Here is a 22725-nt window from a genome sequence, read left to right on the forward strand (position 1 = left end):
ATAACAATAGCAGCAAGTCTCCAGTGCTGACTTATGCTCAACAGAGAATTCAGCAGATATACACATTATCAAGTTTATGAAACCATAAACCATCTGGAATGTCTTATTGACGTCATGATCAGACATTGCCTCACAATGTGGGCACATAGGCACAGAACCGCCATGGTAGTGTCCTGTCCGGTATGGAGTGCTGTGTGGGAGCTTCCAGAAGTGTCCTGTGCAAGTACATTCTATTTTGCCCTTGGGAATTCCATACTGCCAGCAGCACTGCACAGTCCAAAATCATGGTCATAAATATTTGAGGAAAAGCATGACTTCATAGTATACTGTTGCTGCTCATCCTTTCCCACAGCCTGATAAAACCCTTACTATGCTCCCTAGTGAAAAGGAACCAATTTCTTTAATTATCCTGCAGTAATCCGCTTCTCTTAATGTGATCAAAGGCTTGACTTTCATTTTCCAACCCTCCTAAATATTGCCAGTTAGATTATTTAATTATTAATCCTTATGGACAGGCAGTACAATGAATTCTCTGAGGTTATCCATCTCACTGAAGTAATTTAGAATCAACTATTCTACATTAGTTCAGTTCTTTTCAAGCATAAAATTAACTCTACATTAGGCATGACAATTGTTCTTTCATAAAAGATTGTTTTCTCTTATAAAATCAAGATGTTGGAAATCTGAAGTAAAAACAAAATGCAGAAAATATTCAGCACATTAGGCAGCACCTGTACAGAGAAAAACAGAGTTACCTTATCAGGTTTCAACACCATGCCATTTTCCTCAACTGAAGACTGATCCCTGGCATGATTGACAGGACCTCCACCATGCTTGATCCATTTCTCACATCTCTAGTCTTACCCTTTCCCCTCCCCCAAATCTTCCAGGTTCCTCTCACTCCCACTGACTTCTGAACTGAATGGATCATCCTCCGACATGTTTGCTCTCTCCTGTGTGATGTAACCATCAAACCCACCTCCCCCTACTCTTCCCTTCCAGCATCCCATGGAGACCATTCTCTCCCTGTTACTGTGGTCCGCTCTTTAGCCACGACTAACACCCTTCAATTCCCTACAGCATCTTTCCATCAACATAACCCCAGTTGATGGCAAGGCTGAACACGTCAAATTCCAGTATGAAATCTGCTTTGATAGCCAATAAGTTTTATTTTTGCTGCTGCATTATCATGGTGGTCAGTCACCTAACATAATGACATGGGGTTACCAACATGTTATTAACATAAGAGCATAAGTCCATTGGTTGACAGTCTGGACACAGAGAGTGTGATAGATGGATCTTTTTCAGGGTGGCAGGCAGTGACTCGTGGTGTACTGCACAGATCAGTGCTTGGCTCCCAATCATTCATCACGTACACAAATGATAGGGATGTGGAAACCAAATGGAATATTTCCACGCTCGCTGATCACAAAAAAATTATGTGCGATTACAAGTTGTGAGGAGGGTGCAAGGAGTTTTCACAGTAATCCAGGCACATGACGGATGTATCAGAGATAATGGGAACTGCAGATGCTGGAGATTCCAAGATAATAAAATGTGAGGCTGGATGAACACAGCAGGCCAAGCAGCATCTCAGGAGCACAAGGGTCTAGGCCCGAAACGTCAGCTTTTGTGCTCCTGAGATGCTGCTTGGCCTGCTGTGTTCATCCAGCCTCACATTTTATTAACATGACGGATGTAGTATGCTGTGGTTAAATGTGGTGTCATGCACTTCAGGGGCAGCACGGTGGCTCAGTGATTAGCATTGCTGCCTCACAGCGCCAGTGACACAGGTGGGGTGGTGGGTGAGCCCGGGTGGGTTGGTGTTCAGAGGGTGGGTGTGGACTTGCCAGCCTCATTAGCCTGCTTCCAACCATAGGGAATCTATGATGAGAAAAACAGAAAGGCACAGTTTTACTTGCATGGTGATATATTTGGAAGTGTAGGTGCACATTTTACACCAGTTATTGAAATTAACCAGGCAAGTGCAGCAAACAATTAGGAAGAAAAATTCTTGGGGTTAGGTTTAGGCCTCTATTACAAGAGGATTTGAATCCAGAAGCAGGAATGGCTTACTGCAGTTATACAGGACCTTGGTAAGGCTACACCTGGAGTACTGTGCGCAGTTTTGGCTTCCTGATAGGCAAGCAGGTTGGTGGAGCGGGAGTGTGCTGGGCCCATGACCCCGAAGTCAATGGATCAAAAAACTATCTTTTGCTAAGGGGCGGCATGGTGGTTAGCACTGCTGCCTCTCAGCACCAGGGACCTGGGTTCATTTCCACCCTTGGGCAACTGTCTGTGTGGCATTTGCACATTCTCCCCGCGTCTGCATGGTTTTCCTTGATAGAATCCAGTTTTCTCCCAAAGTTCAAAGATATGCAGGTCAGGTGAATTGGCCGTGGGAAATGAATAGATAGGGTAAGGGGGTGGGTCCAGTTGGGATGAATTCTGGAGAGTCGGTGTGAACTCAATGGGCCAATGGCCTGCTTCCACACTGTAGGGATTCTATGATCCTCCAACACAGAATGATACCAATGTTTATTTATTCAGCTGCAACAGTAGGTTTACAACAGCATTTCTCCAGGAGTGGTATAGTTTAGGCTCTGTAACAGAGATCTGACTGGGTTCTCCAAATGAGTAGGTAAGTGAATGGTCCTAATTCTCTGTTTGTTAGTAGATTTTAGACAGGGTTCTTTTCTTTCTTTGGGTGTGGGCCCTTCAATTCATAACTTTCTTGTCTCTCAGATTGATGGCCGTGAAAAATGTCTTCACAAGTGATTCTTCTCAGAAGCTGGTTTCTATTTGTGAGACCATAGTATCACTTTCCCTATTGCCCACACAATTGGCACGGGGCAACATGAGCACTGACACATAATTGTCCTTTAATCTTGGCCATTGACACCTCCTTTTGATTAAATGATGTTTTCCCACCCCTCAAACATTCTGTGTAATTTCAATTTAATGCCACTAGGTCTGTGGAATCAGTGTGTGTTTGCCTCTGTAGAAGTTTTGAGAGTAACGTCTGTTAAAGCCATTGGAGATATTTGTTGCATTTTTAAGAGTCATCTCAACAGAACTTTCCACAAATTCATATAAAAGCGTTGTTTATATTTTAATGTCCTGATTGGACAAGCAGACCAACTTCCCAGCATGGGCCATTTCACGGACATTTGGCAGATTCAGAGAAAAATATGCCACCTGACCTCCTGACTCCATGTTTCAAAGTCAATTTTTCATTCTAAATTTTAAAAAAACAAAGCATCCAATTTTCCATAAAACCTTGGATGTTACTGGATGGGTGTAACACTATGTTGTAACCATTTGCTTCGTGCTGCCTAGACATTAATTGTTATTTGCTGCACTTACCCCTACTGTACGTGTTTCGAACAGTGTAGCCCGCAGATGTTTTCAGGCTGTGAGAGTTACATACTCAGTTTATACACAATTATACTCCAGTTCTTTCATGATTTCTTTGTTTGGTAAAATAAAGGAAAGAAAAAGACAAATTGAGATCCCAAAAATATTTACTTTTATTTTAAATTTGAATAAGAGATGCTGAACACATTATTGATATGTATATACCATAATAGTCTCATCAGGCAGCAATCACTGTTTCACTATTTAAGAATCCATTTATCTTTATTTATAAATTTCTGCATAACTTGAAAACAATTAAGTAAGCAATTCTCTTTTACATTTATTATACCTGCTAACATCAATTAAAAAAACAACTATAGACTGGAAAAGCAATTACAGACACAATAAGTTTCAGGCATAGGTGTACTTTGTGATATACTGCAATTTTTTTTCAACAACATCCTGCATCAGAAAGGAGCATAACTAATAACTTATAATGAAACTGCAAACCTCAAACAAAACTTATCAATCAAATTAAAATGACATTGCCAAGGGGGATGTTGCAATCGGTTCCCCAGTCTGCCATTCAATGATGAATTCAAGAGGGTTGATGGACAATGTCTGAAAGCAACAAGCTGTCCCACAAATCAACCCACAGTTTTCCTTTATTAAGGGCAAAATACTGCAAATGCTAGAAATCTGAAACAAACACTGAAAATGCTGGAGAAACTCAGCAGGTCTGGCTGCATCTGTGGAAAGGGAAACAGAGTTACTGTTTTGAACTTGTATGACTCTTATTCAGTTTGTCTCTCTGCCAGACCTGCTACATTTTTCCAATGTCTGTTTCACAACCTTCCTTCTATGAACTTATTTACTCAAGTACGTGTGGGCTTTAGGCAGTAATTGTGTGATGGTCTCATTATCTGCTTTGTTAATGCAGGTGAACAGGGAACTAATACAAGGTCTCTGGCAATGCATATTGCATCAGAGACACTTAGACAAATTTCCACTGAAGAGATGAGCATTGAACTGAAAGCTCTGATTTTAGCCCCATTTCTCCGCAGCTGGTAAGTGATCCAAACTAATGAGATACAAAAGTCTTAATAAGTTGGTTATCGCAATCAGGCAACTGGTTTTATTTCTATATATATTTTCTTGATCACTAGTTTGTTCTAATAAAATTTTGTGATTTAGAAAGATAATTTTTCATTCTATTAGTCATGCCTCTATGATTAAAAAAGGGCTGAAGACTCTCAATACTGAAGAAAGCTTGGGTCCTGACAAAAGTCCAGCAATTGTATTAAAGATTTGTGTTCCTGAATTAGTTGCACCCATTGCTAAGCTGTTCCACTCCAGCCACAGCACTGACATTTACTTAATGATGTGGAACCTGGCCAATTACCGTCCGATTAGTCTGCTATCAATTTTCAGTAAAGTGGTGGAAAGTGACATCAACAGTGCTATCATATGGCATTTGGTCAGAAAGAAACTGTTGAGTGATGCCCAGTTTGGACTCTGCCAGGGCCACCACTCAGTTCCTGACCTAATTACAATCTTGCTTCACACATGGACAAAAAACAGTTGAATTCCAGAGGTGAGGTGAGAGTGATAGTTCTTGATATCAAGGATGCACTTGACTAAGTGAGGCACCAAAGACCTCCAGCAAAACTGGAGAAGATGGAAATCAAGGAAGACTCACCGCATATTGGTACTCAAGTCATACTGAACTCGGAGGAAATGGTTCTGGTTGTTTGAAGTTGATCATCTCAGTCAGAAGCCATTGCTGTAGGAGTTCCTCAGGGTGGCATAATGCCTAGCCTGCTTTAGCTGCTTCGTGACCGTAAGGTCAGAAGTAGAGAGGTTTGCCAATGATTATGCAATGCTCAGCAGCATTTGTGACTCCTCAGACACTGAAACAGTGCTTCAGAAAGAACGGCCCAGGCTCAAAACGTCAGATTTCCTGCTCCTCTGATGCTGCTTGACCTGCTGCATTCATCCAGCTCTACACCTTGTACCTTCTAGGAAATGATGATCTCCAACAAAGCAGATTTTAACCATCATCCTTTTGACACTCAATGGCATTACCATTTTGTCAACATAACCAGTTTCCATGGATGCAGGATACTATGGATGATACACACATCGCAATGATAGCACCATATTATAAGGTGCCTAAACTCAGTAATAGGACTGGATTCCATTTGGATGACCTACAAGTCATTTGTGATAACCACCCCATATCTTAGAAGTCCGGGCCAGTTACCATGAAGTTGCTGTGATGCCTTTATTCTTGACAGGCCTGGGGTTCTCACTTTGTTCCAGCAGCCTTTGCAGGATGGCTGCTGGGAAACAAGGGTTACTCTCTCTGACAGTGGTTGATGACTTTGCATGCAGCCCCTTGACTAAGGTCAATGTAGATGGGGTACAGCCCATTCAGCCACCAGTGTTATTGTAGAGCAGACTGCAGGCTTCCTCAAGAGGAGGGTTTGATGCTTAGATTGTTCTACCTGGCAGTGCAGTACATTCCAGACAGAATGTATCATGTTTTACCCGCAGGCTGCGCTCTGCACAATTGGAGCAGGCAAAGAGGAAAAGAAATATATATTGAAAACCAGGGAGAATGGCAGCAGTTTTCTGAAGGGGAGGAGGATGACAATGAGCAGACTGAATATTACCTTCAACTTGATAGAATGATGAAGGTTCAACACATCAACTTTCAAAAGTTGACTGGGGGCAGATATTCACACATAAAGGGATGGACGTAAATGGGAAGCTTTCAAAAATGAGATAATGAAATTCCAGAGACAATATCTTCCTGTTAGAGTGAAGGGCAAGGCTGATAGATGCAGGGAATGCTGGATGACCAAAGAAATTGAGGTTTTGGTCAAGGAAAACAAGGAAGCATATGTCAGGTATAGACGGTAGAGATTGAGTGAATCCCTAGACGAGCATAAAGGCAATAGAAGTACAGTTGAGAGGGAAATCAGGAGGCAAAAAGAGTACATGAAATAGCTTTGACAAATACGGTTTAGGCGATCCAAAGGGATTCTACAAATACATTAAAAGCGAAAGGGTAACTAGTGAAAGGATAGGGTCAGGAAAGGATAAAATTAAAGATCAACAAGGCTGTCTGTGTGTGGAATCGTGGAAGATGGGGGAGATACTAAACAAGTATTTTGCATTAGTATTTACTGTGGAGAACGATATGGAAGATAGAGAATGAGGTGGTTGCAAAGCTGGGTAGAGTACTTGTGGATTTGAAGGCAGGATGTCAGAATTTGGTGTGTGTAAAATATTGGTGTTTATAAAATTATCGGGGTGGGGGGAAAGCAGTGTGTGGTCCCTTTAAAAGATGATGTGCTTTTTCTTGGCTTGGAGATTAAAACAAAAGTCTGTGAGCAGCCTGTGGGTTTGCAAGTGCACAGAACATGTGAATTGTAATATGGGTACCAAAAGACTGCATGGTTAGCAGGCCAAGGCACAGTTTTGTTTTGTTATCAAGACAACACGTTTTGATTTAACAAATTAATTTAAACCAGGGCACTTAGATACTAAAAACTAATTAAATTCAAATCTGATGATTTTAACAATATGGGAACCAATCCTTTGGTAAGAAATCGATATATCATCAAGGGTATAAAGGAAGAGGCTATTTGGAAAATGGGGGAGAGCCAACTGTCATGATTAGATTAGATTCCCTACAGTGTGGGAACAGGCCCTTCGGGCCAAAAGTCCACACCGCCCCTTGAAGCATCGCACCCAGAACCATCCCCCTATAACCCACACACTCCTGAACACTACAGACAATTTAGCATGGCCAATCCACCTAACCTGCATATCTTTGGACTGTGGGAGGAAACCGGAGCACCCGGAGAAAACCTACGCAGACACAGGGAGAATGTGCAAACTCTGCATAGACAGTCGCCTGAGGCTGGAATTGAACCCAGGTCCCTGGCGCTGTGAGGCTGCATTGCTAACCACTGAGCCATCGTCCTGTCATCTTCCTTGAGAACAGCTCTCAGCTCTAAAAGAATGAATCACTGGCTCTCACAGAATCCTCTAAACCTTAGAGGCCCAGTTGACTGATATCCATGTTCATCATCAATATTCAGATGCAGCAGTTTATACCATCTACAAGGTACAGTGCAGAAATTCACCAAGACTCCTCAATCAGCATCTTCCAAACCCTCAACCACTATCTAGAAGGACAAAAACAGTAAATATGTGGGTGATTCCACATCCAGCAAGTTTCTCTGCAAGCCACCCAACATGCAGACTTTGAAATATATCATCATTCCTTCAGTGCTGCTTGGTCAAAATCCCACATCACCTTCTGTAATGGAGTCATGGATCAACATACAGCAATGTGGACTGGGCAATGGTTCATAAATGCAGCCCATACCATCTTCTCAAGGGCAATTCGCGATGGCCAATATATACTGGGCCAGCCACTGATGCTTATGTCCCTTGAGTGAATTTAAAAAAAATGACACCAACACACTCTACAGTTACTGGCTTGCAGAGTTTGAAATGGGGCACCGTAAATAGTGTGAATTTCAGAAGGTCCAGGTGTTAGTGAGCATTTTCACCTTCACTGACTGAAAGATTGTGCAAGGGCAGCATTGTGGAAGTAAGCTGCAAATAGAGGCACAGAATCATGCAGCACAGAAACAGACCCTTCTGTCCAACTCATCCTTACTGACCACATTTCACAAACTAAAATAGACCCATTTGCCAGCATTTGGTCCATAACCCTCTAAACCTTTCTTATTCATGTATCTATCTGGACATCTTTTAAATGTTGAAATCATACCTGCATTTACCACTTCCTCAGGCAATTCATTCTACAAACAAACCACCCTCTGCATGAAAAGTTTACCCCTCAGTTCCCTTATAAATCTTTCTCCTCTCATTTTAAAAATATGCATCTGGTTTAAAGCTCCCATATCCTAGGGAAGTTGAATGTAATGCAGTGGGGAATGGGTAGCGGTGTGGGATCTGATGTTTAAAACAGGTAGTATCACCCTCTCCTCCCAATCTCTTGAAGCCCAGGTGAGCGGTAGAGAATTGCATGGGGAAAGTCACCAGGGTTCACATCAGCAAAGTCTCCATGGAGCTCCCTGAGGCTGACACTGCCAAAATATGGAAAACATAAATCCAAAGTATTTCCCTGATTGATAACCAAAGGAAATAACTTCAAAACAATAGTCAGAAAAAACAATGGGTGAGTGATTTTTCTTTTACAGCAGCAAGTTGCTATGATTTTGCATTATCCAAGAGAATAGTGTTTCAATAATGTGCAAAAAGAAATTGGATTTACCCTTGATAAATTTGCAGCTCTGTGGGGAAAGGGCAGGGAAGTGAAGCAAATGGAGTTGGAACAGCTGGTCCAGGCACAGTAGCTTGAATGGTTTTCTTCTGCACTGCAAGTTTCTGTGATTCTGTAAAATCACAGTGTGAGCAGCCCAATGTTCCATGGCCCATTAAGGTAAAAGATTCAGACCTCTTCCCTGCAGCCCAGCCAATGCAGTGTTTTACATGTTTGTCTTGTTCACACCAAATGCTGCGATTCCTGCCACCTTTAACAAGATGTTCTGTTTTTCCAATCAGGAGCACTGCCATCCTACACATGCACAAATTCCAATACGATGATGTTGGGTCACAAACTTAACACGCATTTTCCATAACATTGTAAGCAGGAGTTTCCAACATGGGCATCACACCTGCCATGTTTCTACAACTCATTAACAAGCAACTGATGTTTTTTTACAAGCCAACTGACGTAAATATCATGTAGTCCCTGCCATATTATTGTTGGAATGGGCAGGTCTCACTATATTTTTTTTTCTCCTTTATTCATTCATGGGGTGAAGGTATCACTGGCTAGGCAGCCCATCCCTGATTGCCCAGAAGGCAGTTAAGAGTCAACCACATTGTTTTGGTCTGGAATCACATGTAGGCCAGACCAGTCAGGGATGGCAGTTTCCTTCCCTAAAGGACATTAATGAATGAGGTAGGTTTCTCCAACAATCAACAATGGACAATGGGCTCACAGTCATCATTAGACTCTTAATTCCAGATGTTTATTGAATTCAAATTACACCATCTGCTGTGGTGGGGTTTGAAGCTGGGTCCCCAGAATGTTTTCCGTGTCTCTGGAATAACACTCCAGCAATAATACCACTACGCCATCACCTCCCCCACATATGAGGTGAAAAAGCAGGAACAGGAAGATAGATGCATCCTTTTGTGCATTGGGAGGCACACCTCCCTCAAGGTGACATTCCTGATTTGTGTATTTTTAGCTCGTATCCAAAACCCAATTGTCAACCTTCTCATTCCCCTTCTTAAGGAACCCAATCTCTACTCAGTCCAAATGCTAAGATTTATCCAGCATCAGACAGCGGCAGTGCTCTTTATGGTTTGCCTATGGTCCTGGTGGTGCCCATTACTGAGGTCTAGCACATGAGATTGGCGGGCTCCTCTCACGAGTGGGGCTTCCTGTCCCTGAGGGATGGTTGCCTTTTGTTGCTGTGGGCACATTTTCTTTTAAGTTGATGCATGACCAACACTTGAGATGGTAGAATACGGGTGATATATGCCACCCTCCCAAATTAAAACAAAACACACACTGACATATGCGCTGCCATCAGTTTCTTCTACATGCGTGGGTTCTTTAGTTTCCTTACATGATCTAGTGTGTGAATTGGTGCTGTTTATTTCACTTCCAGATCCATGGACAATATACACCTATAAACATTGGTATAACGCCACAACATTGGCAACATGGAAAGCTGTCCAAATGTATACGAATGTATCAATTCATTGAACAGCCATCAAACCGATAAGCAAAACCTTTGGAAGGTGACCAAACCTTTCATTTTGTCAACCTTATGCACCATATCAATGGTATAGGACAGCCAGAAGCTTTTATGACCATCAACATCATAGGCCCCCAGAAGGCAAACCAACTATGATGACAGCAATGGAGCAAATGCCAACATATTACTACTGTGCATCAAAAAATACATGTACCTCAGTAAGTGGCACTCTTGTGGTACTCCAGTCTACAAAGGATTGTCTCACAGTGGATGATCAATTCCATTCAGTAACACAACCGCACTGCATTGTAATATGATGGCCAGGTTTGGATTCCTTAAATTTTCTGCCAGGTAGATCCCTCTTTCTTCTTTAGCAGTCTCTCAGGGTTGAGGAGGGCTTGCTTCTACTCTGGACAGAGATGGGGGAAGAGATTCTGCGATGGCTGAAGACTCTAACCCTGGAGCTGTAGGTTCTCCCAGAGGGATGCTCGGTGGTGTTGCATATTTAAGAATCTGGGTGCTTTCTACTGTCTTTGTTTAACTTCCACTTGCTCCATACAGGGATGCTCAAAGCAGTTTGTCCCTTTGCTGACGCTTCTTCTCCAGTTTGTGTGTTCTAGGATACATGACTCCCGCAAGTCGATGGAGAATGTTGCATCTGATTAGGGAGGCTCTCGGGTTTTCCTTGTAGCCCTTCATCTGCTCTCTCTGGTGATCATTGACAGTTGTGTAACTCAGAGCCTTGTGTCGGGCATGTGCACAAAGTGACATACCCATGGTCACTGAGCATGTGTGACCAGTATCTCAGTACTGAGGATATTGGCCTGGGAGAGAATGCTCACTTTGATACACCTATCCTGTCTGTGGATTTACAACATTGTATGAAGGCTGTGTCTGCTGCACATGGTCCATGTTTCTGATGCATACAGCAGGGTGGGGACATCAGTTGCTTTGCAGACCATGGGGTTGGTGCTGGATTTGAGGTTTTGGGCTTCAAACACATAAAGGATTATTAAACTAAACATTGGTTTGAGGACAGTCTAGAGATGTTACCTCATTGTGGAGCAGTGTGGGACTTGTGGAGATGCTTGGATTTCAACTTATCTGGCTGTTTGCTAGAAAAGTTATTTGCAGTTTGGAGAGAAGGTCAATAAAAAATGACAGATAGATAGACATACACTATAAGCAGAGTAAACAGCTTAATTTTTAATTTCTTTAATTGCCTGGATTGTGATTAGGCTATCTCAGTTTGAATATTGCAAGCCAGCAGAAATTAGAATATTGCAAATATTTTGAAATTCATGGAAGAATCTAGTGGTACTCCACAGAGTGTTGTATCGTAAAATGCAAAGGACTTTGCAAATGCAGCATCTGCATTTCTCAAAGTGCACAATGACAGCTCCATTCCTCCATGCCCTCAGTGACATCAGATGTATAATTGCATACTAACTCTCCATGTGTGATGAATGCTTATTCATCAGCTGAATAAACTGTGCATCATAAGTATATTTTAAATAATGCATAACAGATCTGAAGAAGTCATACTGGACTTGAAACAGTAACTCTGTTTCCTCTCTTCACAGATGCTTCCAGACCTGCTGAGTTTCTCCAGCATTTTCTGTGTTTGTTTCAGATTTCCACCATCTGCAGTATTTTGCCTTTTTTTAAAGGGGAGGGTGATGAGGTTATTATGGAATATTATCAAAGGGGAGCCCAGAAAGAAGTAGTAAATAAGAAACACCGGTCCAACCTTTTCTAATATATACTTCAAAATGGATGTTCAAAATGATAAATATATCCATTTTCAAGAATTACTGATTTTTTTTTACTGGTATTTCCCTCTTGGAAAGCTTTAAATTCAATGCCTACTTTTTACTTTTGGTGTGGGAATTTCAAGTAATTGCTGCTTGTCAACAGGAATCATATGAATTTTAATCATAGATCCTAAAGTGCATTTTGAGAGTGAGGAAGGTTCTGTGCTGAATACTGCATGACCTGACCATGGGTAGCTATCCCAGCAGGTCATTCCTGAACAGTGAGGGATTAGAGGGAGCTGATGAGATGGCATGTGCACACACTTGCTGGGACATCAGGCTGAATATTTCCTCCCAGATCTGGAGTTGATCCCACAGTCCAAACTTGGGAGAACAGAAACACAAAGTCTGTCTGGCTGTCATCTTTACACAGCCCACACACTCCCACCCTACCAACTCATGATGAATCATTTCACCCCATATCTTACGCAGCCCACGTATCTTTGATTTCAATCTATGCCTCTCTGACCGTAAGCCATAATCCCTTATAACGTCTATGCCAACCAATGTTCCTCAGCCCACCTCAATGGCCCCTCATATTTTCCATGGTAGCCTCTGCACCTTTGTCCCTTATACTTTCCAGGCCAAGTTATGTCCACAGTCCACCCCCTTGGCCCTTTGTAAACCCACACCAACTGAATGTGAGCAAAACCTGGGTATGATCCCTCTGCTATCATCGCCATGGCTCTTTACAGTCTCTATGTCAAATAAGTGTCAGCGCATGACCCCCTAACAACCCCATGACCCTCTACAGCTCCTATGCCAGTTTACTGCCAACCCATACCTCCCACTGCCCACACCCTGTAATTTTACTCTCCATGCCAATTCATCCATTATTCACCATAGATAAACCTCAGGAGCCATGGTAAAATGAAATAAAGTTATGTGTTCCTACACACATTTTGCTACACTACACTCTGATAAAAGACTATTCAATTCATATAAACCTTGGATATTAAAATATCAAATTCTTTATTTTAAAGAAAGCACAATCTCCTCCTTCAGGTACTTAAGCTCTTACAAAAAAAATTAGATCAACGGGAAACCAGATGGTTCTATACTGCTCTTTGATGCCCTCAGATATATTGGCTTGGTAGAATTTCTTTATGCGTGGATAGGTCCATGACATACCAAGCAACAGGCTATGAGAAACATTTATAAAATACTAGTCAGGCCTTAGCTGGGTTGTTGTGTCAAGTTTGGGCTCCACACTTTATGAAGGACTTGGAGAAGGTGTGCATGAGATTTGTTCCTTTATTTGTTCACAGGATGTGGGTATTGCTAGCTGGGCAGCAGTTATTGCCCATCCCTAATTGCCCAGAGGCCTGTTATGACTAGACCACATTGCTGTGGGTCTGGAGTCACATGTAGGCCACACCAGGTAAGGATGGCAGCTTCCTTCCCTGAAGGACACTAGTAGCACGGACATTTATGAGAATGGTACCAGCGCTGAAGTGTTTCTCATACAAGAGACATTATACACTTTTTTTCTCTTTACAGAAGGGAGCTAATAGAAAGATTTTAACAAGCTGTTCACAGAGGCATCTCTACTTATTACTGCATCAGAAATGTGATATCTGAGCTATCAGCTCAGAATCAGAACATAGAACATAGAACATAGAACAGTACAGCACAGAACAGGCCCTTCAGCCCACAATGTTGTGCCGACCATTGATCCTCATGTATGCACCCTCAAATTTCTGTGACCATATGCATGTCCAGCAGTCTCTTAAATGACCCCAATGACCTTGCTTCCACAACTGCTGCTGGCAACGCATTCCATGCTCTCACAACTCTCTGCGTAAAGAACATGCCTCTGACATCCCCTCTATACTTTCCACCAACCAGCTTAAAACTATGACCCCTCGTGCTAGCCATTTCTGCCCTGGGAAATAGTCTCTGGCTATCAACTCTATCCATGCCTCTCATCAGGCTTGAATCGTTGGAGTAGTACTTGAACACATTAAATTCTGACTCAGACAAGAGCACTATTAGTGAAAAATGGCCGATAGTTGACTTTACATACTACTGCCATATGCCAATAGTTCTTTATTTGGTGAAAATAATCCATCAGGAGCTATTACTAACTAATAACTGAAGATCCTTATCACAGTACTGTAATTGGTATAACAGTTCATGCAATCAAAGTAAAGTTATTTAGGTCGAGTGTACTTAGTATATATCCACACAAACATTTTTGTTTTCCCTTTGGGTTTTGTTTCATTATGGGTCTATTGAATAGTAGCATGAAACATTGCTTCTCAGGCCAATTAGTTCTAGTATGGAGTTTGTTCCAGCAGCTCCTGACACAGAAGTTGTAATGTACCTCTATACCACATTACCTCTAAGGTTCATTTGTTGTAGTCTTTTGAAATAAAATGTTGTGATTTACTAAGGATTTTAAATATGATCAACAAATGACCCTACTGAGAACTTGAAATGCCTTGGAGTCACAAAGCTGAATTTTACCAGAAATCGTCCAATTGCAAATCTTTCATGGAACGTTTACCTTAATGAGCCTTGACATATTTTCTCATGCTATTCCCTGCAGCTAACCTCATTAGCTATTTCTCTCTGGTGCACCCTCACATTTTGTTTGCTCACTGGCAACAGAAGTATTCACTACTCGCAGGGCCTCTTGTTGTTCCTGGTGCCACATGCTTAAAATGCAGATGTTCCCAAGTCAAGCATGGTCAGTCAGGAGTTCCACTGCATGGTTCCCGTGATCTGCCCTGGAGATGACAGACAGAGGCGAGTTAGCCCCACCGCTTACCAACTCAGATCTGGAGGTCCTTGTGGATCGGATGGCGCTAAGAATGGTCACCCCCTTTGCTCAAGACAGACAAAGGAAGCCACTATCACCCAGGCCAGTGCTGCTTCCAAGATCCAAAGGAGTGGCCAGCAGTGCTGGAAGAAGGTTTGCAAGAGTAAGGGCAACCATCTTCTCTCCAATATCTCACACTCACTCTAACTCTGGCACTGCACCCACCTCCCACCAATGGTCTACCATTCCCACTGTTACATGCAATGTCTTCTCTCACCTGCTCTCACCCACTCCTAAGCATCTAAACTACTAACCCTCAGTAGCCTCTACCTGCTTACTCACACAGGACACCTCTCCACTCCTCCACACCCCTCCCCATTACCCAACCCCTGCCGCCCTGACCAATACCTAGAGTTTTGTTGGGTAATACAGGCAGAGTGGCTGAGTCAGTGATGCTCTCCAGGAAACACAATCTATAGTTCCTTGCAGACGCATCCAAATAGCAAGTGCACAGTAGAAATTAAAACAAATGCTGCAACACTGAGAGGGGGCAGATTAAGCATTTCATTCTGTGAAGGAGTGGGTCCACTGTTGTGCAGCATGGGTGAAACACACCTAAGATTACAAACTGCTGTATGTGACCCTATGCAGTGACCTCATGTGTCCACTAAAAATCAATGGGAGCTGGGAAGATTTCGTGGAGAGACACCAAGGAGCATGAGAAAGTCACCAGGCAGATCAGCAGTGAAGAAAGAGGTAGGAAAATTAAATGGCATGACCACAATCAATAACACAAATTCAAAAAACTTCAAAGGACATTAACTGGGTTGTTATTTTTATTGCTATGTGCTCCCCAATACAACAAACAGCATCAGTAGTGTACGGTCAGAATAAAACAGGCACCTATATTATTGTACAAAAGAAAGCAAATAAGGCAAATAGATCATATTCTTTCCATTTATAGGGTAAAAGAGAGATTCTTAAATAAATTCTATGCAACTGTGTGAAGCTCAGGGTTGTCATTTAAACACTAGATTCATTAGCCTTCAGAAGCCTTGCAAGAAACTAGCAGCAATTCTTCAAAGGCACAGAGTTGACTGGACCCTACTTGACCACTCACAAGACAATAGCAAATATTCTTCCATAGTGTACCACTACATGCATCCAAATCTCCCATCCTAACTATCCCGCTTTTGACCAGGTCACTTCATTATCTTCTGGCCCTGTTTTTCCTTTGCAATGCTTTTAATTTGATGCTACCAGTTCACCATTTAAAAAAAACAGTTCCGTCCTCTTGTATACTTCTAATTAAGTAATAATGTTGCTCACCAATTGTCACAGAAAAATCCTATTCTATTTTGCATGTTACAGCAACATTTTTGTGGTGGAGGAAAATTAGCTCATAACCACTGTAGTACTTCAGTTTTTATTGTATCTCCTGCAGATTGGTGGAGATCGTTAATGGTTCTTTTTTTTGAATGGAAATTGAGTGAATCACTGAGATCCATTCAGGTAAGGCTATTTAATTGGCTGGTCAAATTTCTAGATCCTGATGTTGTACTTTGTACATACATAATATCGGAACATCATAATGCCCAGGACTGAATGACACATGGATGAAAAAAGATTGAAGAAGGTTACTTTGTCAACCATATCTGTGGGCAAAAGTGAGGTTAAAGAAAGTTCTGAAGAGGGATCACAGGACTCGAAATGCTAACTCTGCTTTCTCTCCATAGACGTTGCCAGACCTGCTGAGTTTCTCCAGCAATTTCTGTTTTTGTTAAAGAAATTAGACCCTGGAATATGTTGGCTCAGAATGAAGGTGGAGTCGCATTTTACATTTAAAATATATATATTTTATAGCAGAGCATTTAGAAAACAGTGGCCAAATCAGACACAATCAGCATGAATTTATAAAAGGGACATCTTGCTTGACAAATTTACTGGAATTCTTCGATGATGTAAATGATAATGGACGAGACAGTGGAGTTGAAGCATTTGGACTTTTAGAATATTTTCGGCAAAATCCCACATAAGAAATTAATGCAAAATAAATGTGCGTGGGGTTGGAGTAGTGTTTTGAGATGGATAGAAAATTGGTTAGCAGACAGGCAACAAAGTGTAGGAATAAATGGGTGACTCATGGGGTACTACAGTGATTGGAACTAGGACCTTAGCTATTTACAATATAGGTTAATGATTTAGAGGAGGGAACTAAATGTAATATTTCAAAATTTGCAGATTTATAGCTAGGTGGTAGGGTGAGCTTTGAGGAGGATACAGAGGTGTTTCAATGTGATTTGGACAAGCTGAATCACAAGGCAAATACATGGCATTGCAATATAATGTGGATAAATGTGAAGTTGTCTGCTTTAGTAGCAAAAATAGGAAGGCAGATTATTATTTGAATGGCTGTAAATTGAGAGAGGGGAATTTTCAAAAAGACCTGGGTGTCATTGTACACGAGTCGCTGAATGAAAGTGCTCGGGTACAGCAGGCAGTGAAGAAGGTAAACTACATTCAATACAAATCGCCACATTACAGGGAGAATGCGGAGACTTTGGGGAAGATGTAGAAGTGGCTTACCAGAATTCTGCCTGGATTAGAGGCTATGAACTATTAAGAGAGTCTAGAAAAACTCTAGTTGTCTTCTCTGGAGAGGTGGAGGGGGGGCGGAGACTGGATAAAAGTCTATCAAATAATGAGATGCAGAGAGTTGATGGTCAGAATCTTTTTCCCAGAGTTGAAATTGGAATGAGAGGAGGCAAGTTCAATGGAGGTGTGAGGGGCATGTTATTTTGTACAGAGAGTGGTAGGAGTCTGGAATGCACTGTCAGGTATGGTAGTGGAGGTAGATACGATAGGTGCTTTTAAGAGACTTTGAATATGAAAGCAATCGAGGGATATGGGCAAAGGGCAGGCAGAAGGGATTAGCTTAATTTGGTTTCACGTTCACCACAACATTGTGGGCTGAAGGGCCTATTCCTGTTCTGTACAATTCCAATTTCTATGTATGTTGGCCTTCATAGCGAGAGGACTTGGGTGCAAGAACAAGAATGTCTTGCTGCAATTATACAGGGCATTGGTGAGACCACACCTGGAATATTGTAAGCAGTTTCAGTTTCCTTATCTGAGCAAGGATGTTCATGCTATACATGCAGTGCAGTGAAAGTTTAACAAATTGATTCTTGGGATGGCAGGACTGCTGTATGAGGAGAGATTGAGTCAGTTAGAATTATATTCACTGGCAGTTAGAACAAGGTGAGGAGGTGGGACATCAGAGAAACTTGTACAATTTAAACAGGTATTTTATCAGGTCAGATGCAACAAAGATGTTCCTGATGGTTTGGGAGTCCAGGACCAGGGGTCACCGTTTAAGGAAAAAGGATAAACCTTTTAGGACTTAGGTGAAGAAAAATTTCTTCACCCAGAGCGTGGTCAGCTTGTGAAATTTACGACCACAGAAAGTGTTTGAGGCCAAAACAATATGTTATTTTCAAGAAGGAAGTAGATGTAGGCTAAAGGGTTCAAGGAATTTTGGGGGAGGGCAGAATTAGGATATTGAATTCGATGATAAACCATGTTTATGTTGAATAGTGAGGCAGGGTGGAAGGGTTGACTGGCCTACTCCTGTTCCGATCTGCTATGTTTCTATGCAACTGCATAAATAACTGGCTACAAACTGTCGATCTCAGAAGAGAATTTAAATCTACGTAACAAGACAGACAAAAACAGAAAATTCTGGAAAGGTCCAGCAGATCCATTGCTTCTTAGAAGGAAATTTATCAGATATCCTCTTTTGAATGTAAGCATTCAACAGAATATTGTACAGGCCTTTCTTTGCATGGGTGCATACTGACCTGCACTTATCAGCACTTATTTTAGACATGTAATTTATTTTGACTAGCACCAAAAGGATTGGAGATCTGTATGTAATTACTGCCAAGTTAACATTTAAAGGGACCAGTAATGCTTGTCTGATCCATCGTTATATCTGTTACTCTTCATTGCAGATTATGAAAAGTATTGAGACAGTTTTCAATATCAGATATACAATGAAATTTAGAAATGGTTATGTAGCATTGGTAAACAATATCTCACAAAACAACTTGTATATTAAAATATAATACTGACTTACATATACAGTATTTACAGAACAGCTGGAAATGCCTTAAATAATATCTAATTCACTGACACTTGACGGAACACTATATGTACCAACTCAACACTGTAAACTCAAAGAAATTGAGCATCTCAATTTGAGTTCTTAATTTGATTTTTTTAACATCAGATGATATGTAAAATGTCATTATAATCCTTTACAAAGGCAACACCAGAAAACCTGATATCCCCTCTTCATTGGAAATATCTTTGGTCTTTGTTTAAATGATCCCAAAAGAAATTGGATTTGGCCAATAGAGCAAAGTGCCTGCACTTTACGACTTGAACATGTTCCTTTTCAAAAAACAATTGACAGTTTAGGTTCAGTGAAATGCAGAAAGTCATTTTCAAATCATACATGCACCATGATGTCTACAATTGATTCTTTTTGAATGGTCGTTTTTCCTCAGTTGTATCTGATATAAGAATCCTACTTCATGTCTCTGCCTCAGGAGACTGTAATGCAGCATGTCTTTCTGATGCCTCTGCCACTCCAACTGATGCATGGGTAGCTGTGGAGCTGTTGCTGGTTTCAATGGGATTGTCTTGAATTAAATGAGGCTGATACTGTGAAGCCACCAATCTGTGAGGCCTACCAGCTGCAGGCATCTTTTTCTGGGAGGAATTCACTCCTTTTGTTTTGCCACGACCTGGAGTGACTGCACTGGGCTTAGTATTCTTTTCTCTGGCTAACCTGTAGCCTTGCAAATTTCTGCTCCTGGAAGTGGAGTCAGGAGGATGAGTTGGTGTCACGTTGTGGTCAGCTTCTGCCTTTTCGTCATTTCTTTCAGCAGCGCCAGGGAGGAAGGGAGGAGGCAGGGTGCTACTGCGCTTGCTACAGGATTCACAGCAGAGTTTGTTATAACCTGGAATGGAGCAATAGCGAGCTAGCACTTCCATCTGGCAGAATATCGACTTATCTCGCAGGCAAGGTTCATCTGTAAGGTGAATAAAGTGAAATCAAACAGTTTATTCAAATTAGAAGCATAAAGCATCCTGCAGTTAAACATTAAAATCAGTATAATGTGCATTGAATTGCTAGCATCATGTGGCCAAGCAACAAAATGTCCCAATCTCCAATGGGGTGAAACTGCACAGTTCAATATACTTTACCGGTTTTGTTGGGATTCCTCTATTTGACAACTTTGGTTATATTGTGGGTCAGAAAGAGTCAATTCTGACCTATTCTATGTGCTGTCTGTTCATGTTGATATTGTTTCTAGATTTAATTAATGATCAAAGAGCCATTGGTTTTAGTAAGGTGCCTAAAAAGTAATAACCAAATAACCAAATCTCCATTTTCTTATTTGAGATGCATCAAAACAGTGGAACTGTAAAAACGGTAACTGGGTAGACAGATGTTCATACCATGTATCCTTCTGCTGTCAACACTGCTATCAGTTAAGGATTATTAAGAGAGGTTTGCAATTTATAGAACATAGAACAGTACAGCACAGAACAGGTCCTTCAGCCCACAATGTTGTGCCGACCATTGATCCTCATGTATGCACCCTCAAATTTCTGCGACCATATGCATGTCCAGCAGTCTCTTAAATGACCCCAATGACCTTGCATCCACAACTGCTGCTGGCAACGCATTCCACGCTCTCACAACTCTCTGTGTAAAGAACCGGCCTCTGACATCCCCTCTATACTTTCCACCAACCAGCTTAAAACTATGACCCCTCGTGCTAGCCATTTCTGCCCTGGGAAATAGTCTCTGGCTATCAACTCTATCTATGACTCTCATTATCTTATATACCTCAATGAGGTCCCCTCTCCTCCTCCTTTTCTCCAATGAAAAGAGACCGAGCTCAGTCAACCTCTCTTCATAAGATAAGCCCTCCAGTCCAGGCAGCATCTTGGTGAACCTCCTCTGAGCCCTCTCCAAAGCATCCACATCTTTCCTATAATACGGCGACCAGAACTGGACGCAGTATTACAAGTGCGGTCTAACCAAAGTTTTATAGAGCTGCAACAAGATCTCACGACTCTTAAACTCAATTCACCTGTTAATGAAAGCCAAAACACCATATGCTTTCTTAACAACCCTGTCCACTTGGGTGGCCATTTTAAGGGATCTATGTATCTGCACACCAAGATCCCTCTGTTCCTCCACACTGCCAAGAATCCTATCCTTAAACCTGTATTCCGCTTTCAAATTCGACTTTTCAAAATGCATCACCTCGCATTTATCCAGGTTGAACTCCATCTGCCACCTCTCAGCCCATCTCTTCATCCTGTCAATGTCCCGCTGCAGCCTACAACAGCCCTCTATACTGTCAACAACACCTCCAACCTTTGTGTCGTCTGCAAACTTGCTGACCCATCCTTCAATCCCCTCATCCAAGTCATTATAAAAATTACAAACAGTAGAGGCCCAAGGACAGAGCCCTGTGGAACCCCACTCACCACTGACTTCCAGGCAGAATATTTTCCTTCTACTACCACTCGCTGTCTTCTGTTGGCCAGCCAATTCTATATCCAAGCAGCTAAGTTCCCCTATATCCCATTCCTCCTGACCTTCTGAATGAGCCTACCATGGGGAACCTTATCAAATGCCTTACTAAAGTCCATATACACCACATCCACAGCTCGACCCTCATCAACTTTTCTAGTCACATCCTCAAAAAACTCGATAAGGTTTGTGAGGCATGACCTACCCCTCACAAAGCTGTGTTGACTGTATTTGATCAAGCCATGCTCTTCCATATGGCCATAAATCCTATCCCTCAGAATCCTTTCTAACACCTTGCAGATGATAGACGTGAGACTTACTGGTCTGTAATTGCCCGGGATTTCCCTATTTCCTTTCTTGAAGAGAGGAATTACATTTGCCTCTCTCCAGTCCTCAGGTACGACTCCAGTGGAGAGCGAGGATGCAAAGATCTTTGCAAAGATTTTCTGAAACAAACTACATCACTGACACTGCAGCGTGGGAATGTAACAAACTGGAGCAAGAGTAGTCCATTTGCCCATTAAGTCTGCTCTGCCATTCAATATGATCACCGCTGATTCTCCATATCAACACCATACTCCTGCTCTGTCTCTATATCCCTTTGCACCTTCAGCATCTAGAGATCTATCTACATTTTTTTCTCAAATATATTTAGTGTCGAGCATCCACAGCTTCCTATGGTAAGAGAATTCCACAGGTTGAACAGTCATCCGAGTGAAGACATTTCTCTATCCCATTGCCACATTGGTGTGATTTTGAAGCATTTGTAGAAGGTCAGCAGCACCTACAATTACTTAACGTTGCAATAATTATTGCAGCCATCAACAAGTACAGTAAAATGTCCAAGTTATGTATGAAATATGGATCATCTCATCCACTAAATCATTATTTATCATTTTGCAACATGTAAGAGCTATGTTCTACAGAGGAACATTGGGCTAAAATGTGCAAGAATTCCAAGTGCTTGGAGAAATACAACATGTAACACAAGGTTAGTGAATAATAGGGGACAATGCCAGCAAAAGTTCTAAGCTTCTACTGAAGGCACCCAATGATGTCAACAAAGTCCTGGATCTAAGTGCAACGTCACGTTACAGAAGCCAGTCAGATAGTACATGGTTTCAACTCGACAAACCATATAGATAGAATCAGAAATATTTAAGCCTTGATCCAAATGATGTACCCTCAAGAGAAATGGCCGTCATCCACTGAGCTACATGAATGGCACTTGTGCAAGAACCAATATCATCCCTTTAAGTGACCGTCACAAGATGTACTCAAGAAATTAGCACAATGTGGTACAGTCTACTCATGAAAAACTAACTCCTTACAATGGATCTGACATCCCAT

General features: G+C 41.7%; 1 protein-coding gene across 3 annotated transcripts in view; it reads right to left on the minus strand.

The window, feature by feature from the left end:
- Nucleotides 1-15570: 15570 nt before the first annotated feature.
- LOC125450919 (A disintegrin and metalloproteinase with thrombospondin motifs 3) overlaps nucleotides 15571-22725 on the minus strand; it is a 223626-nt gene continuing 216471 nt past the window's right edge. For all 3 annotated transcript variants that reach the window (XM_048527310.2, XM_048527311.2, XM_059643498.1), the window contains one exon: nucleotides 15571-19855. In XM_048527310.2, the coding sequence (XP_048383267.2) occupies nucleotides 19353-19855 (503 nt within the window). In that variant the 3' untranslated portion in view covers nucleotides 15571-19352. The remainder of the gene's footprint in view (nucleotides 19856-22725) is intronic.

The sequence above is a fragment of the Stegostoma tigrinum genome, chromosome 3 (genome assembly GCF_030684315.1).
Source record: "Stegostoma tigrinum isolate sSteTig4 chromosome 3, sSteTig4.hap1, whole genome shotgun sequence".
In the NCBI taxonomy this organism is placed as follows: domain Eukaryota; kingdom Metazoa; phylum Chordata; class Chondrichthyes; order Orectolobiformes; family Stegostomatidae; genus Stegostoma; species Stegostoma tigrinum.